This window comes from Pan troglodytes, chromosome 8, assembly GCF_028858775.2.
Source record: "Pan troglodytes isolate AG18354 chromosome 8, NHGRI_mPanTro3-v2.0_pri, whole genome shotgun sequence".
In the NCBI taxonomy this organism is placed as follows: Eukaryota; Metazoa; Chordata; class Mammalia; order Primates; family Hominidae; genus Pan; species Pan troglodytes.
Window position 1 is genome coordinate 48073406 of NC_072406.2, and position 22864 is coordinate 48096269.

General features: G+C 40.7%; 1 protein-coding gene, 1 long non-coding RNA gene and 1 other non-coding gene across 34 annotated transcripts in view; 2 read left to right on the forward strand and 1 right to left on the reverse strand.

Moving 5' to 3' along the window:
- Window positions 1–1562: 1562 nt before the first annotated feature.
- LOC134807160 (uncharacterized) lies at window positions 1563–10212 on the reverse strand. Its single transcript, XR_010146849.1, has 3 exons — window positions 10096–10212; window positions 3910–5301; window positions 1563–2638 (listed from the first exon to the last, which is right to left on the reverse strand). It is a non-coding gene; the product is annotated as an uncharacterized LOC134807160 (long non-coding RNA).
- The window catches only part of CREM (cAMP responsive element modulator), an 87703-nt gene continuing 74999 nt past the window's right edge, over window positions 10161–22864 (forward strand). For 7 of the 32 annotated variants that reach the window (XM_063781627.1, XM_063781626.1, XM_063781630.1 and 4 more), the window contains exon 1: window positions 10333–10680. Coding sequence is in view for 16 of the 32 variants with exons in the window: in XM_001148504.7 (XP_001148504.1) it covers window positions 21326–21369 (44 nt within the window). In the remaining 16 variants the exon portion in view is untranslated. Of the gene's footprint in view, window positions 10681–10713; window positions 11055–21271; window positions 21370–22864 lie in introns of those variants that run through there. The other 25 variants (XM_016962997.4, XM_009458275.5, XM_009458258.5 and 22 more) reach the window with 14 other exon arrangements.
- On the forward strand, window positions 18936–18995 carry LOC112204662 (U7 small nuclear RNA). The gene has a single exon (XR_002938334.1). It is a non-coding gene; the product is annotated as a U7 small nuclear RNA (small nuclear RNA).

Sequence of the window (22864 nt, forward strand, 5' to 3'; positions counted from 1 at the left end):
TGATGATTTTAATTTCACAGTAATGTACCCAGCTGTGGCTTTTTTTTGTGATCTCGTTTAACCCTCTTTGAATCCTTTCAATCTGAAATTTTCCTTATTTATGATGTAAGAATATGACTTTTGGGGGATTTAAAAAACATTATGTCAAGTATTTAGTAAATGTTCAGTACTCAGTAAATATTAGATGCTCTGGCTGGGCATGGTGGCTCAAGCCTGTAATCCCAGCATTTTGGGAGGCCAATGCAGGCAGATCACAAGGTCAAGAGATTGAGACCATCCTGGTGAAACCCCATCTCTACTAAAAATACAAAAGAATAGCTGGGCGTGTTGGCGCACGCCTGTAGTCCCAGCTACCCGGGAGGCTGAGGTGGGAGAATCGCTTAAACCTGGGAGGTAGAGGTTGCAGTGAGTCGAGACTGTGCCACTGCACTCCAGCCTAGGCGACAGGGTGAGATTCCGTCTCAAAAAAAAAAAAAAAAAAGTTAGCCAGGGCTGATTTCCAGCTTGTTTTGGATATAAACATCCAGAAGAGACATTTCTTCCACCCTTACAATGAAAAAAAAGGTAAACTTCCTTCAAATTACAGAGTATTTTTGAATTTATCGAAGAGTTGAGTTCCCAGGACAAAAAACTGGTCCAAAATCTAAGAAGCAACAGATGCCTGCAGGAAGAGAAGGGCACTAGCTTACTTGGGACAGACACAACCAGATACTGGTATATGTTTAGCTAGAAGAATTGCGGAATTCATGAAGGCTGTTGTGGACTGGCAGAGCACTCAACTCTGTTGCTCAGGCTGGAGTGCAGTGGTATGATCTTGGCTCACTGCAGCCTAGTCTATCTCACAGGCTCAATCCTCCCACCTCAGCTCTCGAGTATTGGGACTATAGATGAGTGCCACCATGCCTGGCATTTTATTTTTTGTAGAGATGAGGTCTCACTATGTTTCCCAGTCTGGTCTTGAACTCCTGAGCTCAAGCAATTCTCCTGCCTCAGCCTCACAAAGTGTTGGAATTACAGGCGTGAGTCACTGCAACTGGCTTTTTTTTTTTTTTAACTGCTGTAAAAGGCAACTATCGAAAGCAAAAATAGCACAAGTATTGTATGTTTACAGCATTTGTAAAAGTGAAATATATGGCAACATTGGCACAATGACTAGAAGAGTTGGGAATATACTGTTTTAAAGTCCTTCTGCTACATGTGAAGTGGTATATTACTGAAGGTTCCTATTATGTGGAACCTATTTGAGTGGACCATTCCATGAAAGTTGTAGGCATGGAAGAATAAAAGTGTTACAGAAATATGTGACCTTGAATTCTAAAATTACACTGCATTACATGTATTTTTATAACAAGTATGCTCTTATGCTTTAAAAAACTGTGTTTGTTTTCTTAATAGACTTGATTTTTTTCAGAACAATTTTAGGTGCACAGCAAAATCGAGCAGAAAGTACACAGTTCCTATCATCCCCTCCCCCATATATGCACAGCCTCCCTATCAACATCCTGCACCAGCATGTTCTATTTGTTAGAACTGATGAACCTACATTGACACATCATAATCATCCAAAGTGCATACATTAGGCTTCATTCTCAGTGATGTACATTCAATGGGTTTTGACAAATGTGTAATAGCATGCATCCACCATTATAGTATCATGCAGAATAGTTTCACTGCCCAAAAAATCCTGTGCACTCCCCTTGGTCATTCTAAATTTTCATTCCTCCGAAGCTAGAAATCCCAAAGTTAGAGTTGGCCTTTTTCATTCTAAAGTATGTCTTCAATTCTGGGAAATTCTCAGCAATAATTCTTTCACATGTTCTTTTTTTTCCCCTTCTGGAATTTCCATTAGAAAAATATTTATGCTTCTACCTTCCACATTTCTTAACTCTCCTTTCATGCTTTCCATTTCTTAGTTCCTTCCTTGCTCTAATCTTCCGGTTCATGAGTGAACTGTCCAGCTATATTCAACCCATCCATTGAGTTATTTCATTAATATTTGTCAACATCCAATTCACAAATGCTTGTTTGTGCTTTGTGTTTCCAACATTCTCCCTTCTTTCTCTGAAGCTCTATTAAGCTTATTTTCAATTCTTATTGTCTGATCCATTCACTTGACTTTCTCTGGTATAGCTAGTTCTATGTATTGTTTTAGCAGTTCTCATGGTCCTCAGATGTTTCATGATTTTCCCTCTGTGCTCATACTTATTCTTCGGGACAATCAGCTGCCTTGGCTATCATGTCTACCTGAGGGAAAGGGAGAAAAGCCTCAATGTTGGTTTGTGCTGCTCCACAAGAGTTTAGGACTTGGGAAAAAGGTATATCTCATGTCAAAGTGCTTCCAGGATAATGATCCAGTTAAAGCATTCCCTGTTTTCCCATTTCAGGCATGTCCAGATCATTTCACAATTCCTCTACTCCAGCCACTGCTACTGATGGAGAGGTAAAGGGAAAGAATAGGGGGACAATGGGGTCCCCAGGCACAGGCTGGCCAATCCACACTGACACACCACACTTCCAAATGTCTTGGCTGGTTCTTTTTTTCTGACCTACTCCTTAAAGGTTGATGTTTTCCAATGCTCCTTGCATGTTCCTTTTATCTAACATTGGATGGAGTCTCTCTGGCTCACATTTTCTTCACCTACACATAGCAGCCGAACAAATAACATTCAAAGTTTGTTAAATAATTGTGTAACTGGGAAATTCAAGGGACATTTTCAACCACATTCTCAATCTTGGAGGAGGTAAGGCTCAGTTTCAGCTTTAAAGTACCTGTTTTCATTGGTTCAGTTATTTTATCTTAAAAAGGAGGTAAATACTAAACAAAGTTAGAAAAAGAATTCTAAAGGTCCAACTCTCTATTTCTGTGGATCTGCATTTGCACTGTGGAGTTGCTTGAGCCATATAATTTTACCATGTTTAGTCTCTGGTGGATGTCAGTTAATATTAAGTGGGTTATGGACTAATTTTAGCTCTCTGTGAAAATCAACACACCCAGATTTTAAAACAAATATTTTGGTACTCATATCTAGGTATACTATAATTTTTAGGGAGGTTTTAAAATTAATTTTATTTATTTATTTATTTATTTATTTATTTATTTATTTATTTATAGAGACAGGGTCTCACTCTGTTATCCAGGTTACAGTCCAGTGGTGCAAACTCCTAGACCCAAGGGATCCTCCTGCCTCAGCCTTCCGCCTAGCTGGGACTACAGACATGCTACCACGTCTGGCTCATTTTTCTTTTTTTGGTAAAGATGGGATTTCACTATGTTGCCCAGGCTGATCTCGAACTCCTGGCTTCAAGCAGTCATCCCACTTCGGCCTCCTACCTCAACCTGTGTTGAGATTATAGGCACAGGCCACCTTGCCCAGCTCAGGGAGGTTATTTTTTGAAACTCTTTTCCTCAGACTATATTGCTCTCCTAAGCCAGTCTGAGGTTACTCTTTTGGCTCCACACATTAATATTTATTTCTTATTCTTACCTTTTCAGAACATGGCAAAAAAAGTTTGGCCCCAATTTCTTTGCACAGCCTAGTATCCAGAAAGAGAGAAAACTGATCATCTATGGGGACTGCATGTATTATCAAGCTATGGTATTCAGATTTATTTTATCATCTAAATGATCATTTCCAAATTTTGTATACTAAAAACTCAGATATAGAAGTCCCTGAGTGAATCTGTACACAGAAAGGCTTAGACACAAATACCAAATTAATTGTCACACCAGGCTGGGCACAGTGGCTCATGCTTATGATTTCAGGTACTAAGGAGGCTGAGTTGGAGGATCGCTTGAGCCTGGGAGGTGGAGGTTGCAGTAAACTGAGATTGCACCACTGCACTCCAGCCTGGGTGACAGAGGGAGACCTTTCTTAATAAATAAATAACATAAAATATAAATTGTCATACCTGGGTGTTGGGATGGCTGGGTTTTCTAGTTTCTGTTATAAAAAGGTTACATTTTATTTGAAGAAAACAAAGTATCCACATGATGGCACTATAACCTACAAAATAAGAGGTTGTCAATTTATGAAGACCAAGAACTTGGTAAATTCTACTTAGAGTACTTACTACTCTAAAATGCTGAAAGGAAATTGCCTAAAGAATGTGCTGAAAAATGGCTGGGCTCATGCGTGTGAATCTCAGCAATTTGAGAGGCCAAGGCAGGCAGATTGCTTGAGCTCAGGAGTTCGAGACCAGCCTGGGTGACATGGTGGAAACCCCCTCTACGAAAAATACAAAAATTAGCCTGGCATGGTGATGCACACCCGTAGTCCCAGCTACTCGGGAGGCTATAGTGGGAGGACTGCTTGAGCCCAGGAGGTTGAGACTGCAGCGAGCCAAGATCATGCCACTGCAATCCAGCCTGGGCCATAGAGTAAGAGATCCTGTCTCAAAAAAACAACAAAAAAAAAGAATGCTGAAAAATAAGGCATTTTATATACAAGGTAATATGGATATAATTCCCTTATGTTTTACAGAGACTTACTGGCTAATCCTTCATATCCCTTTCTAAGTTCATTTTTCCATGATTTATTTAATAACAGTATCTTAGTCCTAGTGTGAGCACATGACCATGTTGGGAGCTACTTAACGCATTCCCCATAATGTCATGTCTTCCTATAGGCGATTCTAGCAGGCAATTCAGGAGCTATTAGAGAAAGAGTGTTAACTGAGACAAATGCCATCCATGGAGTTTATATTCTGGCCGGAAGATAGGCTTTATTTATTTTTTTTTTTGGGATGGAGTCTCACTCACTCTGTCGCCCAGGCTGGAGTGCTGTGGCGCAATCTCAGCTCACTGCAACCCCCGCCTCACAGGCTCAATTGATTCTCCTGCCTCAGCCTCCCAAGTAGCAGGGACTATAGGCACACCATCACGCCCAGCTGATTTTTTGTATTTTTAGTAGAGATGGGGTTTCGCCATGTTGGCCAGGCTGTATGATATGCACTGTATTAAAACCTTTATGTTATTAGCTAATGTATTCTTCTTCACAAACACTTTATGCAGTACTAGGATCCCTGTTCTACAGCTAAACAAAACTAGGCTGAGAGAGGGGCTAAGGCCACAGAACAAAAATGTGGCATGGAGCCCTTTTCCAATATGAAATATATTGACAATAACAATCTTCCTCTTTTCCTCATGCCTTTCTTCTCCCTTAATGAGGCATGGTGGCATATGTCTGTAGTTCCAGCTACTTAGCCAGCTGAGGTGGGAGGATTGCTTGAGCCTGGGAGGTCGAGGCTACGGTGAACCATGATCGCACTACTGTACTCCAGCCTAGGTGACAGAGTAAGACCCTGTCTCAAAAAAAAAATAAAATAAAAATTAGTTTAGTTTAACCACTGCAATCTTATAGTTTTAAATAATTCAGTAGCTTGGGTTTTTATTATAATATCCTTTAGCGATAGTTTTAAGTAGTTTCCTGAGTACAGAGCACATCAGATTTACAGGTTTAAGTTTACCAAACTTAAAAACCAAAAGCACGTAAACACACATACACAATGGTATTTCCCATGTTGGAACACAGAACTGTTAACTCTCTAATAGAATGAAACATTTTTTGCCAAATGGCAAATCAAAGACATCATAAATCAAGCACATATTATACTAACTTGTTTTTACCTTTCTCAAATATTTAAATTGGGCACACTATCTTTGTAAGTCTCAAATCCTAAAGTTTGAATAGAAACGGCCTGCATAGAAATGCTTTTAAGGTGAATCAATTTTCTAGTTTTTCTCTGTATTAAATTAGTAAAATAAAATAGGATAGTCATTTGAAAAATGCTAAATCTTGAGATCTGTGGTCTAGTGGAAAGAGTACAGGGTTAAAAGTTACAACTTCAGGGTTATAGTCCTAATATTACTATCTACTAGCCAAAGGACGTTTTGAAACCTCTCAGCCTCTACTTTCTAATTTATAAAACAAAGGGGTTTATTTTGACTTCTAAGTTCTCAGATTTCACACAAGTCAACAAACAAACTTGGCCAAGTCATAAAATAATAATTATAGCTTACATTTATTTAATGCTTATTTTGTGCCAGGCACAATGTTCTATATACTTTACATGCATTAATTTAATTCATGTAACTTGTGAGGCAGGTAGTAATAATATCCTTATTTTATTTTATTTTATTTATTTATTTTTTTGAGCTAGAGTCTTGCTCCATGGCCCAGGCTGGAGTGCAGTGTCACAATCTTGGCTCACTGCAACCTCCACCCCCTGGGTTCAAGTGGTTCTCATGCCTCGGGCTCCTAAGTAGCAGGGATTACAGGCATGCGCCACCATGCCCAGCTTATTTTTGTATTTTTAGTAGAGATGGGGTTTTGCCATATTAGCCAGGCTGTTTGTTCTCAAACTCCTCACCTCAAGTGATCTGCTCACCTCAGCCTCCCAATGTGCTAGAATTACAGGCGTGGGCCACTGTGCCTGGCCAATATCCCCATTTTAGAGAACCCATCTATATAAAAAAATTTAAAAAATTAGCCAGGCATGGTGGTGCACACCTGTAGTCCTAGCTACTCAGGAGGCTGAGGTGGGAGGATTGCTTGAGCCTGGGAGGTCAAGACTGCAGTGAGCTGTGACGGCACCACTGCACTCCAGCCAGGGTGACAGAGTGAGATCCGATCTACAAACAAGCAAAACATAACAAAAAACAAAACAAAACAAAGGACTTCATGCCAAACTTAGTTGCACTCTGTCAGCTAATAACATCTCACTGGTGTTTTTGCTTCAATTAAAATGTCATTTATTTTTAAAATATATAAAGCATTCTTGCAGTACACAATTCAAGAGGCCACCAAAGATAATTCACAGTCTCCTTTCACTTCTGTTCCTTAAGTTTCAGTCCCTCTTAGTCACTGTAGATTTTCTAAGAGAAATCACATCACCAGAGCTGTATCTAAGGAAAATGAATCAGACAGAAATACTTAGGATGAACTATACTGGAAGTACCAGATGGGTAATAGTGGGAATAAAAAAAAAAGGGATGGATGCAAGTTTCTACAGGCAAAAGCAACAGGACTTAGCATTTAGCATAGGGCCTGGAACATAGCAGGCACTTCAAAATATTTTCTATGTGGCTCCTGAATGACATGAGTAGAAGAATGACCAAAATGGTTTCAAGGTGTAGAGGCAGGATGACAAGGAGCTGAAAAGTTCCATTAACATTGCTAAAACAACAATAAAAAATCAAGATTCAGGTATGAAAGGGGAAGAAGACAAGACATGTAGTTTTGAACCTATGAGTTGGAAATGCTCATGGGCCATGTAAGTGAGAACTGTCAGGTGTTTGGAAATGTGACCTGGTGCTAATGAATGAAGTTGGAAGCTTTGGGTATAAATTTTAGAATTATCTTTCAAAAAAATGGGTATGATTAGATAACTGAAGAAAATACTGTTTGAGGACAGTATAGAAGATGATGTCCAAGGACAGAAAATTAGTAACTGTCTACATTAGGGAGACAAAGATGAGTGAAACCATGAGAGCCAAGTATCATGAAAATTCAGGAGGGAGACTATGTTAAGAAGGTGGCAGGCTTATGCCTGTAATCCCAACACTTTGGGAAGCCGAGGTGGGAGGATCGCTTTAGACTAGGTACTCGAAGCTGAATGAGCTATGATTGCACCACTGCACTCTAACCTGGGTGACAGAGCGAGACTCTGCCTCTAAATAAATACATTTAAAAAATAAGGCAGCAGTCATTGGTAGTATCTGATGAGGAAAATAGGTCAAGTAGAATGAAAAATGAGAAAAAGTGGTCAGATTTAGTCATCAGAAAGGCGACAGACAAGTGCAATGGCTCATGCCTATAATCCCAGCACTTTCAGAGGCCAAGGTGGAAGGATTGCTTAAGCCCAGGAGTTCCAGACTAGCCTGGACAAGAGACTCCATGTCTACATATAAAAATAAAAATTAAAAAAAAAAAAAAAGAGACGGAAGAGGGCAAAAATTTGGCAGGAAATAACAAACAAATGGGTGGTGAAGAAGTGAATACAACCCCTGCCTTGCCTTCTTCTCTTGAGAAATCTGAAGGTGAGGGGATGGCAAGGGATGGAACAGTAAGCAAATGGGCAAAAAATGAAATGTAAATGTGCAACCCGGAATTGGCAACTCTGTGGCCTTCCTTATAGGGCTAGCAGTGCCAACAGTTTTCAAGAGGCAAGATACTAACACATTTGTAGGGAAAGGAGCCAAGAGGACGAAAAAGGCTGCAGGTATGACTCTTGGTAATTGAGCAAGATCTGATATGGGAAAGAAATGACATCTAACTTACAGTTGGATTTGGAGAGGAAAAAGAGGTGCTCCTCCCGACCCAGAAAGGGAGGGAAAGTTTAAGATATTTTGAAGTGAGGAGGGAGTATAAGGGTGTGACTGACAGCCCGTATTTTCTCAGAAAAGTAGGTGACCTAGTTGTCCCTCCCCAACAGAGAATTAACTATCACCTAGGTGAGGAGCCCCAAAAGCTAGACACTGGACTAACGTAAACATGAGTAGGTTTTTAAGTATTTATCTTATGGCAGATATTTTTTAAAATCTATAATAATCCTAACAGGTAGGTACTATTTTTCTTCCCATTTAAAAACCTTATGCTTCCCCTAAGAGGATATGACACTTGCCCACAGCTAACAAGCATACATTTAAACCCAGATCCAACTGCATGGTTTTTAAGTCTGTTACATCTTACAGCAAGGGGATAGCAGAGGCCATGAACTGATGGGCTTGTAAGTATGTGTATCTCACCTCCAGTATTGATCTTTGTAAAAAAACAGATGAACAAAAAAATATGGTTTGTGCTTTCTGAACTTTATAATTAAGACTACATACATATGGGAGTAAAATACTGGCAAGAAAGGAAACCGTAGAGCAAATACTTTGCAAATAAGAAATTGCCATTCCTTTGATTCTTTTTGATTCATATGAACTCCTGTTACAGAGACAATTGTTGTGGATACATTCCCTTTGACCTATGAAAATTAGATTTGAACAAAGGTTCAGATTGGATTTAGATTAAGTCCTGCTCAGTGAAAATTATGAAAACACTCTGACACTACAGTAACTGATATGAAATAATAAATCCTCACTTAACATTGTCAATAGCTTCTTAGAAACTGGTTTTCAGTGAAACAACGTACAATGAAACCGATTTTTGTTATCATCAATATTATAACGAAATGAAAACAACACTGAATGAAAATTTTTTTGTGGACCTGCTGTAAGTTGTTTGGCTTAAAGCCATGATTTCTAAGAACCTATCGTTAAGTGAGGACCTACTGTACTCTATAACCATGCTGCTATTCTTTATTCCTGATATCACATTACTTTTTTTATTTTTGAGATGGAGCCTCGCTCTGTCACCCAGACTGGAGTGCAGTGGAACGATCTCAGCTCACTGCAGCCTTGACCTCCCAGGTTCAAGCGATTCTCCTGCCTCAGCCTCCCAACTAGCTGGGACTACAGGCGTCTGCCACCACTCCTAGCTAATTTTTGTATTTTTAGTAGAGATGGGGTTTCACCATGTTGGCCAGGCTGCTCCTGACCTCAGTGATCTGCCCATGTCTGCCTCCCAAAATGCTGGGATTACAGGCGTGAGCCCCCGGCCGACCTTTCTAATCTAAAAAAAAAAAAAAGAGATGAAGTCTCACTGTGTTCCCTAGGCTGGTCTCCTGGGCTCAAGCGATCCTCCCACCTTGGCCTCCCGAAGTGTTGGGATTACAGGCCCGAGCCAACGGGCCCAGCATGCGGACCATTTCCAGTCAAATACTGGGATAAACTGCAATAAATGACCCTAAGAAGCAGGTGAATTGTCTCAGGAGCTCAAGCTTCTTTTGGAGAAGGACTCAATCAGCTGTGACTGGCTGTGAAGATGGAGGAAATGGGCCACTAGTCAAGGTATGTACACAGCTTTTAGAAGTCAGAAGAAGCACGCCTGCAGTCCCAGCTACTCAGGAGGCTGAGGCCGGAGGATCGCTTGAGCCTGGGGAGATAGAGGTTGCAGAGAGCCGAGACCACGCCACTGCAGCCCAGCCTGGACAGAGGTGAGACGCTCGCGGACCTTAGCTTGGGGTTGGCGGCGTTAGGAAGAAACCGACCTCGAGACCCTGAAGACCTGACGACAGCCGTTACTCTGGCTGACAAGTCATTGGATTTCTGGCGCACGCGCGGCGCGGCACGGGCAGCTTCCGGTTTCCAGCCTTGTCCCCGCCCCTACCTTCCGCCCCACCTCCAGGCTAGTTCCTCCTCTTGGCCCCGCCCCCTGACCTTCTCCCTATCCCTAGGCCCCGCCCCCTGACCCGCACCTTCCCGCCGCCCCTCCCCGGTTCCATTTCATTGTTGGATTGTGGCGCTTCACTCCTGCTGGCGGCCGGCAGGGGGCGGAGTTCGAGCCTGGATTTTTTTCCTCGGGGCCTCCCCCGGGAGGCCGTCCCGGCGTGGGGGAGGGGAGGACGGCGCGGGAGGAAGCGGTTCGGTCGGCTGCAGCGCTACTTTTGGTCCGGGGTCGGCAGGGAGGCCGCGGCTACCGCATCACAGCTGACGTGAGGACTACGTGGGGCCGCTGCCGGCTCCGGGTTGCTGGGCGGCGGCGCCGCTGCTGAGCGGCGGTCGGGCTCGCCGTCTCCACCTCCTCGCGTCCGTAATCAGTGACGAGGTCCGCTACGTAAATCCCTTTGCGGCGGGTAAGTGGTGCGTCGGCTCCGGCCCCGAGACCCAGCAGCGGGCGACGCGGCGCAGGAGGCGGAGGTGGAGGCAGGAGGCGGAGCGGAGCCGGGTGCGGTGGAGCAGCAGAGGCCGAGCGGAGCCGTGGGCGGCGGGCCGGGACCCCGGGGTCGGGCCAAGGACTGGCGGGGCAGCCGGGAGTTCACCTGACGCGGCCCCTCGCTCGGCGCCCCCGAGGCCGCTGGCTCGCCGCCCCACGCCCGCTTCGTCCGCTCAGCTGCCCCGGGACCCGCCTACCTCCTCGCGAACTTGGGACGAGTTGGAAAATCCTCCCTGAGAGAGCCGTGCGGCTCAGGGGAGCGGTTTAACTCGGAAAAGGAAAAGGAATCCAGAAGTAAGGACCTCGGATTTCAGTGCCCCCAGCGCCTCTGCCCCACTTTACGAGCGCAGTTTAGACGAAAGCGGACGCAGCCCGTTTTCCCCCAAAACCTGGGCCGGAGGGCCTCACAGCTGAGTCATTCGGTCCCGGGCGCGGGCAGTCTCAGGAGTGGGAAGGGCAGAGCCGCGACCGCTCTCGGAAGGCGCATTTTCCCTTCTGCCTGAGTCTTGCCTTTTTAGGGCCATCTGGTAAGGTTTCCAGAGCCTGTTGAATCTGGGGAATAAACACATTATTAAACATACTTTTTTTTTTTTTGAGACGGAGTCTTGCTGTTACCCAGGCTGGAATGCAGGGGCATGATCTCGGCTCACTGCAGCCTCTGCCTCCTGGGTTCAAGCGATTCTCTTGCCTCAGCCTCCCGAGTAGCTGGGATTACAGGCATGCGCCACCACGCCTGCTAATTTTTGTATTTTTAGTAGAGATGGGGTTTTACCATGTTGGTCAGGCTGGTCTCGAACTCCTGACCTTCCACCCACCTCGGCCTCCCAAAGTGCTGGGATTACAGGCGTGAGCCGCCGCGCCTGGCCTCGCATGTTTCTTGATCCTGTTGCGTTTTATTTGTATATCAGATACCTGAGTTTGAAATCACTTAGGGGTTTCCTGCATGCTGCTCAGTGAAGCAGCGGTGAGTTTGTAATCACATTTTAAGAAATTGGGACTTACAGGGCCAGTCTCAAAGTGTCACTGAAATTGAAAGAGCTGCTTTAACACTGTGGCTTATGTACGTGACTCAGTTTCCTTTCTACTTAATTTGCCGGGCAGATGAGGGTGTACCTTTCCCTTGAAACAAAGATCTAGATTGAACAGCGAGAGGTCCGCTGTGAACATTGCATCAGATTACATGAATAAACCACGCTGTCTTTTATTTGTTGTTTTTTTGTTTTTTGCTTTGAGCGCCACGTTTTTTTCCTAGTCTTTTTTTTTTTTTTTGAGACGGGGTCTCGCTCTGTCGCCCAGGCTGGAGTGCAGTGGTCCGCTCTCAGCTCACTGCAAGCTCCGCCTCCTGGGTTCACGCCATTCTCCTGCCCCAGCCTCCTGAGTAGCTGGGACTACAGGCGCCCGCCACCACGCCTGGCTAATTTTTTGTATTTTTAGTAGAAACGGGGTTTCACAGTGTTAGCCAGGATGGTCTCGATCTCCTGACCTCGTGATCCGCCCGCGTCGGCCTCCCAAAGTGCTGGGATTACAGGCATGAGCCACCGCTCCCGGCCTTTTTTTCCTAGTCTTGATTCTTTTTTTGGATAAACTTTCCCTTCCTAAGTCATAGTAGTCTTAAAGTCTTTCAATCTAAAGTAATTTTTTTCCCAAAGGAAGGCAAATTGCACACAATATGTTTTGGCCAATAAATGCTAAGTATTAAAACTGATGTTTAAAGAACTATGTATTGATCCCAACACAATTTTAACATATTAAAATGGTTTTGATCCTGAATGAGTAAACACTTAAAGCATTGTCAGTATTCACACAACTTTGGCGAATCTGTAAATAGATGAATATAACACTTACTTTCCCAGTGAGTTGGTGACGGATATGGAATCATTTTGGTGATTGCGAAGTTGTAATTACGGTGATGTTTTGTGTACATATTTTGGTGACAGTATATGAATAAATTTTTATTGAATGCGTAAACAGAGGACATTTTTATTTTTAGTCTTTTTGTTTTTGCATTGTCCCTGAAAGTTAATTAAATTTACTTCTTCTTTCTGAATTTTAAACTCTGGAATCCATAGTTAATAGGCTGTATTCCAGTTTCCTACTCAGGTGAGTCACTGCCTAATCAAAACACAAAATCTTGCTTAGGGTTATGACCATTTCATGAAAAGTAGGGAAGAGTTTTGAATTATTAACATATATAAGGAATCCTGACTGAATCTTTACCAACATAGACATATATTTCTGATCCTTTTTCTCCCAAGTTGTATTCCCTGCAAATTAAGTATTGGGCCAGAAGGTTGAGCTAGGTTTATTGTTGAAGTGGATATTCTTACTGAAAAGCTCTCAAATGTCCTGTTCCTTTTAGATAGACTTCTTAAAATAAAACTGAACAGTGCACTTAATAGCTGAACCATTGAGAGACGTTATTTTTTAGAGCAGTTTTACAACCATTGATATTTTTATATTTCCTTACCAACATTGATTGATAAGGAAATAAGCCTGAAATATCGAATTTTATTGTTTCTACTTAAGTAAATGGATGGATTCCATATGTAAAAGTCAGCTTTGAAAATAGTTATTATTGTACATTGAATACAGTTTTGATATTATCAACACAGGAACTTAAAAATCCAGTTTAGGCCAGGCATGGTGGCTCACGCCTGTAATCCCAGCATTTTGGGAGGCTGAGGCAGGCGGATCGCCTGAGGTCAGGAGTTCAAGACCAGCCTAACCAACATGGAGAAACCCCGTCTCTACTAAAAATACAAAATTAGCCGGGCATGGTGGCCCATGCCTGTAATTGTGGCTACTTGGGAGGCTGAGACTGGAGAATTGCTTGAACCCCGGAGGCAGAGGGTGCAGTGAGCCAAGATCAAGCCATTGCATTCCAGCCTGGGCAACAAGAGCCAAACTCAGTCTCAAAAAAAAAAAAAAAAAAAAAAAAAAATTTTTTTAGGAAAAAATGTATCTCATTACACAATAGGTAGAAATGAACATTTTAAATAATTATGTTAATAATCTCCTTTTAGACAATACATTTTAAATGCCTTTTGCAATGGGAACTCCACGATAAAGACTGTGATGTTCTTAAGAATAAATGCTTTTACTCATAGGTTTTCATTTTCTGATACTGTATATCCAGTAGAGAATAAGCAAGAACAAAGAAGAAAACCTAAGGATATCATTAGTGGAAATTTTTCTTGATACTACTTATGGAAATGCCTTAAGTCTTACTGCACTGAATAATGATGTTTTGTTCAATGATGGACCACATATATCCCATAAGATTATAATGGAGCTGAAGAATTCCTGTTACCTAGTTATGTCCTAGCTGTCCTAATGTCAGAGGGCAGAGTATTACCTTTTCTATGTTTAGGTATGTTTAGACACACAAATACATTCCACTGTGTTCTAATCGTCTGCAGTATATAGTACAGTAACATGCTGTACAGGTTTTGTAGCCTAGGAGCAACAGGCTATCCCATTTGGCATAGGTGTGTAGTCGGTTGTGCCATCTAGGTTTGTTTAAGAGCAGTTTACAATGTTCACAGAATGAAGTTGCCTAATATTTCTAAGAATGTATCCCCATTATTAAGTGAAGCATAACTAATTCAGTTATAGCAAGGTTTACAAAGTAAAATGATATCTATTTGCACATTTCATGACAGGCCTTCCTAGGAGTGATAGAGGAAATTACTGGCAACGTGTGTGTGAAGTAGTTTTTATAAGTAGAGGAAATGCATAGGCTATAAAACTATATGATAGTTTTGCTTAAAGACTGCTTAAATAACCATCTCGTTGGTCAGGAAGGATGCTTACCTCTAAGAAAACCTTACTAGCAACTCATCCTCTTGTCAGACTTTTTTGAAGCCTCTCAGATCTCCACAAATGAGAAACATCTTTGTGCATGTTTTCTAAACAGTAGTATAACCAGGCCATTTAAATGTCAAGATACTAATAAAATCCTGTGAACGTTTAAGAGTGGAGCTAATGTGATGCTAATATTTTCCCTGAGAATTTCACAAAATAAACTCAGTGTCTTTAAAGTTATCTTAGTAAAGGTTTTTTTTTGTGTATTTTTTTAAACATAGCAGACTTAAATCATCCAACTTAGAATAGCAAAATAGCAGATAGTTTTGTTTATATTCTTAATCTCAATTTTTTTATTGATAGCACAAAAAATGATTTTTTTTGGCCTAGAAATGTTTTTAACTGGAATTTATATCTTAGCACTGATTATGGTGAAAGTATCCACTTTGGAATTATGACAACTGTATCACACATAAAGACCCACATTACTGAATATGGGTGCTTGGAATGTTTTTACTCTTAAAATTTCTGGAGGAGTAAAATTAGGCATGTTTCTGCACTTAGAAAGATACAGGTTTTGTTCAGATGTGTAAGATAGGACCAATCTAGGTGAGTAAAATAATGGTAAAATTCTTTTTTCTGATCTTAAGCTAATTGAGGTAGTTTATTGCCTTTGTCAGATTTACTATCTAGTAGTTAATACATTTATACTTAACACGTAGATATGTGTTTTCAGATGTACTTAATGTGCAGTAAAGAAGCATGCTATTGAAAACAAAACAAAACAACCTTACAGTGATTCTAGTCAAGCAAGTAACTCCTTCAAAAGTTTAAAAATTTGGTTTCACATTGGCCGGGTGCGGTGGCTCACGCCTGTAATCCCAGTGCTTTGGGAGGCCGAGGCGGGCAGATCAGGAGACCAGCCTGACCAAACATGGTGAAACCCCATCTCTACTAAAAATACAAAAATTAGCTGGGCATGGTGGCTCGCGCCTGTAATCCCAGCTACTCAGGAGGCTGAGGCAGGAGAATTGCTTGAACCCGGGAGTCGGAGGTTGCAGTGAGCCGAGATCGTGCTACTGCACTCCATCCTGGGTGACAGAGCAAGACTTGAGTCTCAAAAAAAAAAAAAAAGAAAAAAAAATTGGTTTCACATGAAGTGGTGGTGGCGGGGGAGGGAGGTATTTGAAAGGATGGAGACAGGCCATGATTATTTGAATTTCACTTTTCATTTCCTCCTCAGCAGCCCATTCTGTAGTTCATTTACTGTGAAATGGCCAAAAGCAGGCAGCATGTGGGAAATGAATTGAAAAAGAGACACTTACTGAATAGCTAATCCTTTAGTGATTTTAGTAAAGAGTTAAGATTACTTAAATAATAACAGGTGTCTCAAGCAATTAAATTGGAGTAGCCGTGAATCTATATTAGAGAGCCTCGTGAATTTATGTATAATTCATGTTTGAAATATTAAAGACATTTACAAGTGTTTGGAATATTTATTTACGAGTATCCCTCTTGGCTATTCTGTTTTTACATGAAAGTGTAAAGATTATTTTTTGAAAGTTACTGTTACTTTGCTTCATAAAGAGTATAAGACCAATGGTGTAATTTCATGGTACTGCTTTCTCCCATTGTTTTTCCTGTACTCATCTTCCCCTAAAATGCATAACCATAGTCTCATCCCTGTCAATTGCAGCTATGTGGCTGTTTGGAATTATTTCTCTTATAACTAGTCCCACCTTCTCTTAATTTTTTAATCGACTTGGTTGAGAAGGACCAACTTTACAATATGAGCTTCATATTCTCCTTTATCTTTCAAACTTTATTGCTCTTGCTACTTAAATTACAGTTAACCTATGGATATCTACTTTTGCAAAGAACTAAAACCTTGCTTCATCACAGAACCAAATAAACAGATTGTATTTCTCTGTGTTGTCTTTCTCTTCCTGCTTCTGTAAAAGGTATGATACCTTTTGTTCCACATTCTTTTCTTTTTCTTTTGGGTATGCTAGTTGCAGTGCTTTCAGGTTTTCTTATTCTTTTTCTTTTTTAGCCTTTCTTTTAGAAACCATCTCAATAATGCATAATTTACAGTTTACATTTTTGGGTTTTTGAAAGTGGAGTAAGAACTTAGATTGTTTGGCAAGTGTCTTATAAAGAATTCTTAATTTAATATTTCCTGTAAGTCATAGTTATCTCCAATTGTAATATCTAGTCCAAAAGCAGATTTTTTTTTTTTTGAGACAGAGTCTCACTGTGTCACCCAGGTTGGAGTGCAATGGAGCAATCTCGGCTCACTGCAGCCTTCGCCTCCCAGATTCTCCTGCCTCAGCCTCCCAAGTAGCTGGGATTACAGGTGCCTGCCACCGTGCCTGGCTAATTTCTGTATTTTTTGCAGAGATAGGGTTTTACCATGTTGGCCAGGCTGGTCTCGAACTCCTGACCTCATGTAATCCACTCACCTTGGCCTCCGAAAATGCTGGGATTACAGGCGTGAGCCATGGCGCCTGTCCAAAAGCAGTTTTTTTTAAAGCAGAAAAAGCAAAACTGTGTTTATTGTCTTTCCAAAGCATTCAACTTAGTCTTCAGAGAAACAGTTCTCTTTTTGAATCATTTAATCTACTTAGTCATTTCATCTAATGTACAGTTTAACAAAATTACAAAATTGCAACAAGTGTGGCTGGCACAATCAGGTTTGGTGGCAAACACAATTAACTCTTGGTAAGCACCCCTCCCTGTTGGAGTGAACATAAGTGCCTGGGCACACTAGAGAACTGTGGTGGGCATTAGCTATACTGTAGGCTTCACAGGAGTGGAGAACACTGTTAATATGGAGAGCTGGAAATTGGTTAAGTAAACTTTGGTATTCTAGTAAACTTGCCCAAGAAGTTTAATTCTTATATATACCTAGTTTTTCCAGAAAAGTTACATTAAGGTATTAATGTAACCACAGCAGGTAAAAGTTTTTGTTTTGTTTTTTTTTTTTTTTCAAGACAGCTCTGTTGCCCTGGCTGGAGTGCAATGGTGCTATCTTGGCTCACTGCAATTTCCGCCTCCTGGGTTCAAGTGATTCTCTTGCCTCAGCCTCCAGAGAAGCTGGGATTATAGGTGCACATCACCATGCTGGCTCATTTTTGTAATTTTTTTTTTTTAAATGAGAGTCTCGCTCTGTTGCCCAGGCTGGAGTGCAGGGGCGCGATCTTGGCTCACTGCAACCTCTGCCTCTTGGGTTTAAGCAGTTCTCCTGCCTCACCCTCCCAAGGAGCTGGGATTACAGGCGCATGCCACCACGCCTGGCTACTTTTTGTATTTTTAGTAGAGACAGGGTTTCGCCATGTTGGCCAGACTGGTCTTGAACTCTTGACCTCAGGCGATCTGCCCGCCTCAGCCTTCAAGAGTGCTGGGATTACAGGGGTGAGCCACAGCGCCTGGCCTCAACATTTTTAAGTGTTAATTTAATACTATCTTTTCTCTATCAGCATATTGTATTTGTTTGCTTATATTATATGAGCATTTTCCAACATTTGCTTTATTACCCTCTCTGTAATATATAATCCCATATTCAGATTTCACCATTTGTTCCCAAAATGTCCTTTATAGCATAATGAACATACTTTAAATATCATTTGTATAGAAAGCTATATATTGAAGGATACCGACAGCAGTGAAATTGAGCCTGGCATTATGGCTCAAGCCTGTAATCCCAGCACTTTGGGAGGCTGAGGCAGGCGGATCACTTGAAGTCAGGGGTTCGAGACCAGCCTGGCCAAAATGGTGAAACACCATCTCTACTAAAAATACAAAAATTAGCCGAGCGTGGTGGCATGCGCCTGTAATCCCAGCTACTCGGGAGGCTGAGGCATGAGAACTGCTTGAACCTGGGACGTGGATTTTGCGGTGAGCTGAGATGGTGCCACTGCACTCCAGCCTGGGCGACAGAGCAAGACTCAGTCTCAAAAAAAAAAAAAAAAAAAAAGGAAAGAAAAATTAATTGAAGCTGTTGCATCACAGGGTGAATGGAGCAACATACTGGTGAAAAGGTGAATGCCAACTGTTGTTTTTGTAATCATACCTAATAAAGTTTTTATCAGTGTGTTAGATGGCCTTCAAAATATAGCAGAGAAATCCATAACCAGGCAAAATAATTTTGGGTCTCATTTCTTCTTATAAGTTATTACTTGCCTATAACAAACTAAAATATGCCTTTCTGCTCTAAAAGCTAAAGCTTAAGAGTCTCTTGGCAGATGGGACTTTTAAATTATTCCTGTAGAAAATTGGTAGTATATAAGTGTTTTAATTTATTATGTGTTTTATTGTGTGTTTTAATTTATTCCTGTAGAAAATTATTCCTGTAGAAAATCGGTAGTATATAAGTGTTACAGCTCTTAGAATTTGTCTAGCAGGCTCTCCGGTTTTTGCCAGAATGCCCACCACCCCCCGAAAAAAGAAAATTGGTAGATTGGTAGTATACAGGATATATCAGTATCCTTTGGGTGTTTAGGTATAAGGAGATCTGCTTAGAAATTATAACTGGAGAGCTGAGTACAGTGGCTCATGCCTGTAATCCCAACACTTTGGGAGGCTATGGTGGGAGGATTGCTTGAAGCTAGGAATTTGAGACCTGGGCAACATAGTGATACCTATTTCTGGAAAAAAAAAAAAGAAAAGAGAGACATTAAAAAAAAATGAGCCAAAGAAGATAGAACAAAAGGCTAGATAATTTGGAAGAAAAGCATGAAAGTAATGTCATAAAGAATTCAAAGAGGACAAAGTTTCAAATAGAGGGGGAAATGCTGTAGGGGTATTGAGGAAGATGGGGACTAGAAAGCATCCTTTTAGATTTGGCAAGCAGGCAAGCGTTCATTGGTGACCTTGTGGAGAATAGTTGGAATGAAGTAAGTCTCTGATCATCCTGAGTCAGGGTCAAGTTTATCTTGTCATTATTCGGGTATGAGGCTAGTTTTTCTCTTTGGTATCTTGTGGCTCCCATGGCCGGAAGTTGGTGTTTTCTTCAGTGCTGGTTACCTCTAGGAAGAGGAAGCAGGCGGCTGTTCCTGGACTTCTCTAAATACCTTTTTCTAGTTTTAAAGTTTTGAACCACAAGAATGTATTACTTATTCAGCAAATAAAACAAAATATTTCCAAGTGAAATACAGAAATTGGCCTTTTTTCTATGATATAGTGCTGTGATTATCATTATTGTTCAAGTGCTATTATTATTTTGTTGACATATCTGCCCCCGCCTTTAGATTGCAGGCTCCTGGAGAGCTGTCTCCTGCAGTGCCCCAGTGTCTAGTATGAGGGGGTGGCATCTAATGGGTTATACAGTTGTTAAGGAGCATAAGATGTCCCTACGTAAAATGCTAGTGTAGCATACAATGAGGTTTGATCTCAGAATGGCATCAGTTCTGCTTTTTGTTCCTCTTGTGAGGAGCCTGTTCAAATGCCCTACTGTCTCTTGTCCCTATGCTGGGGGCACATGGTAGCAGTAGTAACCATCACCTTAGTGCCCTTAGTGAGGTTTGATAAACCTGCCTGCTGCCTACAGTTCCAAATTTGACCAGGATTATATCACAGCATTTAGAGGAACCCTTAGGAGGGAACTCTGAAAGCAATGTGTCTGTCTAAGCACTGCTGTTGCTGGCAGAGGTATCTAGAGGTTACTTAGGGATGAGCACAATTGTTTTCTCCAGCTCTAAAAGAAATTAAGGACTCTCAGTTTTTTGTTTTTTTTTTTTTTGGGACTCTGTCTCAAAAGAGTTTAGGTCTGTGAATGGTCTTGCTCTGTCTCCTAGGCTGGAGTACAGAGGTGCAAACATGGCCCATTGCAGCCTCAACTTTCCGCGCTCAAGTGATTCTCCCACCTCAGCCTCCTGAGTAGCTGGGAGTCCAGACCTGTGCCACCATACCTGGTCAGTTTTCTTGTAGAGACAAGGTCTCACTGTGTTGCCAAGGCTTGTCTCAAACTCCTGGATTCAAGCAAACCTGCTGCCTCAGCCTCCCGCAGTGCTGGGATTACAGGTGTGAGCCACCATGTCTGGCTCAAATGTTCTTTTGTCTTTTTCTTTGCCAGTTTTACTTCTTTCCACATGTCAAATATATATTTTTAAAGATATTAGTAAATAAAGGGAGTTTAATTGCTACAGTGTCTAAACTAGGTTTTTTAATGGATTGAAGGCTATCAGAAGGACATTTTGAATAAACTTATTTTGTTTGGAGTTTAATTTTTTGACAAAAACCCAAGTTGGAATTTAAGGTAAATGAAAATTTTTTTGCATTGGAGTGAAATATAAGGAAATAATAAATTCATTAATTTTATTAAATGATCATTACTTCTTAAAAATAGAGCTGATACCTATGAGCTATACTTAGTGTTAGATGATTTAGATAGCACTGCTTTCTCTTCAGTAGAAAATAATCAGAAAAATAGTTTATCATTTAAGTTTTGTCAATTTTTTTCCCTAGGAAGATAAGAAAAATACAGTAGAAGTAAGATTGACAAAAAACCGTACAGGGCTGTTTTTAGCTTTCTAGTCTTTTGGTTTTTTTGGGGGGGGGGAGTTATTTTTTATTTTTAGTTTTATAGAAATTAGAATATTCTTCCTGGCCTCGTTTTGAGAGGTTTTAATTTAAATAAAATTTAATTTGAGAGTTTTTTGAAGTGAAATGTTACGATCTCCCAATTCAACATTATAATTTTACTGCAGGATAAATAAAGAAAACAGGAAAGGAGGAAAGCATTGATTACAGATGTCTTAACAATGAGCAAATGTGCAAGGAAAAAATATATTAAGACAAATCCAAGGTAGGTAGATGTACGTTTTTCTGTTCTTTTGAAAATTCTACTTAGCTTAAAGTTCATGATGAATAAATTGATATATAGATGTACACATACATGTATGTATGTATATATATTCTATTATAATATATACTCAAATTATTCAGCCATTCACTTAAGGCACCATCTACTGTGTACCATGCTGGGCACTGTAGAAGATGTGTCGGTATGTCAGTTGACTTATGCTAAGTACTAGTCTTTTCATTTAGAAAGTAGACCAATATGAGGATGTCGATAGTTAAGTGGAATTGTAGAATTCGAAGAATCCCCAGGGTTTTATTCTTCCTCCCGGCCTTTTGGCCATACTTGTACTTAACCTTATAAAACAGAAGAAAGTCTCTACCAGCGTTTTAAAAATATCCAAATAGAATTTTTCAAGTTTTCTTTTGATTACTTTCAGAGACATTCTGTTTCGTTAGTTGGATGTAGTCCTAAAGAGAAAATTGATTTTCCACTTTTTGTAAAGTTATTTAAAAGAATAGAAACAACTTTAATAACTTCCTTTTCCAATTGGATTCTATTTTTAGAAGAGATGAAAAATTTTTTCAAGGGTAATGCACTTCCTCTGCAATGTAATTTGTCTTTGAAAATTGGATACAACTAAAATTTTAGAATTTTTTTTTTTTTTTTTTTTGAAGACAGAGTCTCACTGTTACCCAGGCTGGTGTGCAATGGCACAATCTTGGCTCAGTGCAACCTCTGCCTCCCAGGTTCAAGGGATTCTCCTGCCTCAGCCACCTGAGTAGCTGGGATTACAGGGTGCCACCATACCCGGCTAATTTTTAAAATTTTATATTAAAACAATTTATTACTAAAAAAAATTTTTTTTTAGGCCGGGTGCAGTGACTTAATCTGTAATCCCAGCACTTTGAGAGGCCAAGGTAGGAGAATTGCTTGAGGCCAGGTGTTAAAGACCAGCCTGGGGAAAAAAAAAGAGAAAAGGGAAGAAGACCAGCCTGGGTAACATAGCAAGATCCTGTCTCTTAGAAAAAAAATTGTTTTAATGGAGGGTCCTATTTTTTAAAAAAACAATAGATATATTAATATTTTATTAATTTGGATCCCAATATATTCAAAACAGGTTGGGATAATATTTGCTTTTCTATCAAAGTTTGCTAAATAATATAAAGGAGATTTCAGAGAAATATTTAACTTCAAAAGAAAATAATGTTCCTGCTATTATTAGTTGTTTGTAAATTTAAATATCTCCATTTTAGCAATTTTTTTTTTTTTGAGACACAGTGTCACTGTGTCCAGGCTGGATTGTAGTGGCACAATCTTGGCTCACTGCAACCTCTGTCTCCAAGGTTCAAGTGATTCTTGTGCCTCAGCCTCCGAGTAGCTGGGATTATAGGTGCGTGCCACCACACCCAGCTAATTTTTGTATTATTAGTAGAGATGGAGTTTCACCATATTGACCAAGCTGGTCTCAAACTCCTGACCTCAGGTGATCCACCTGCCT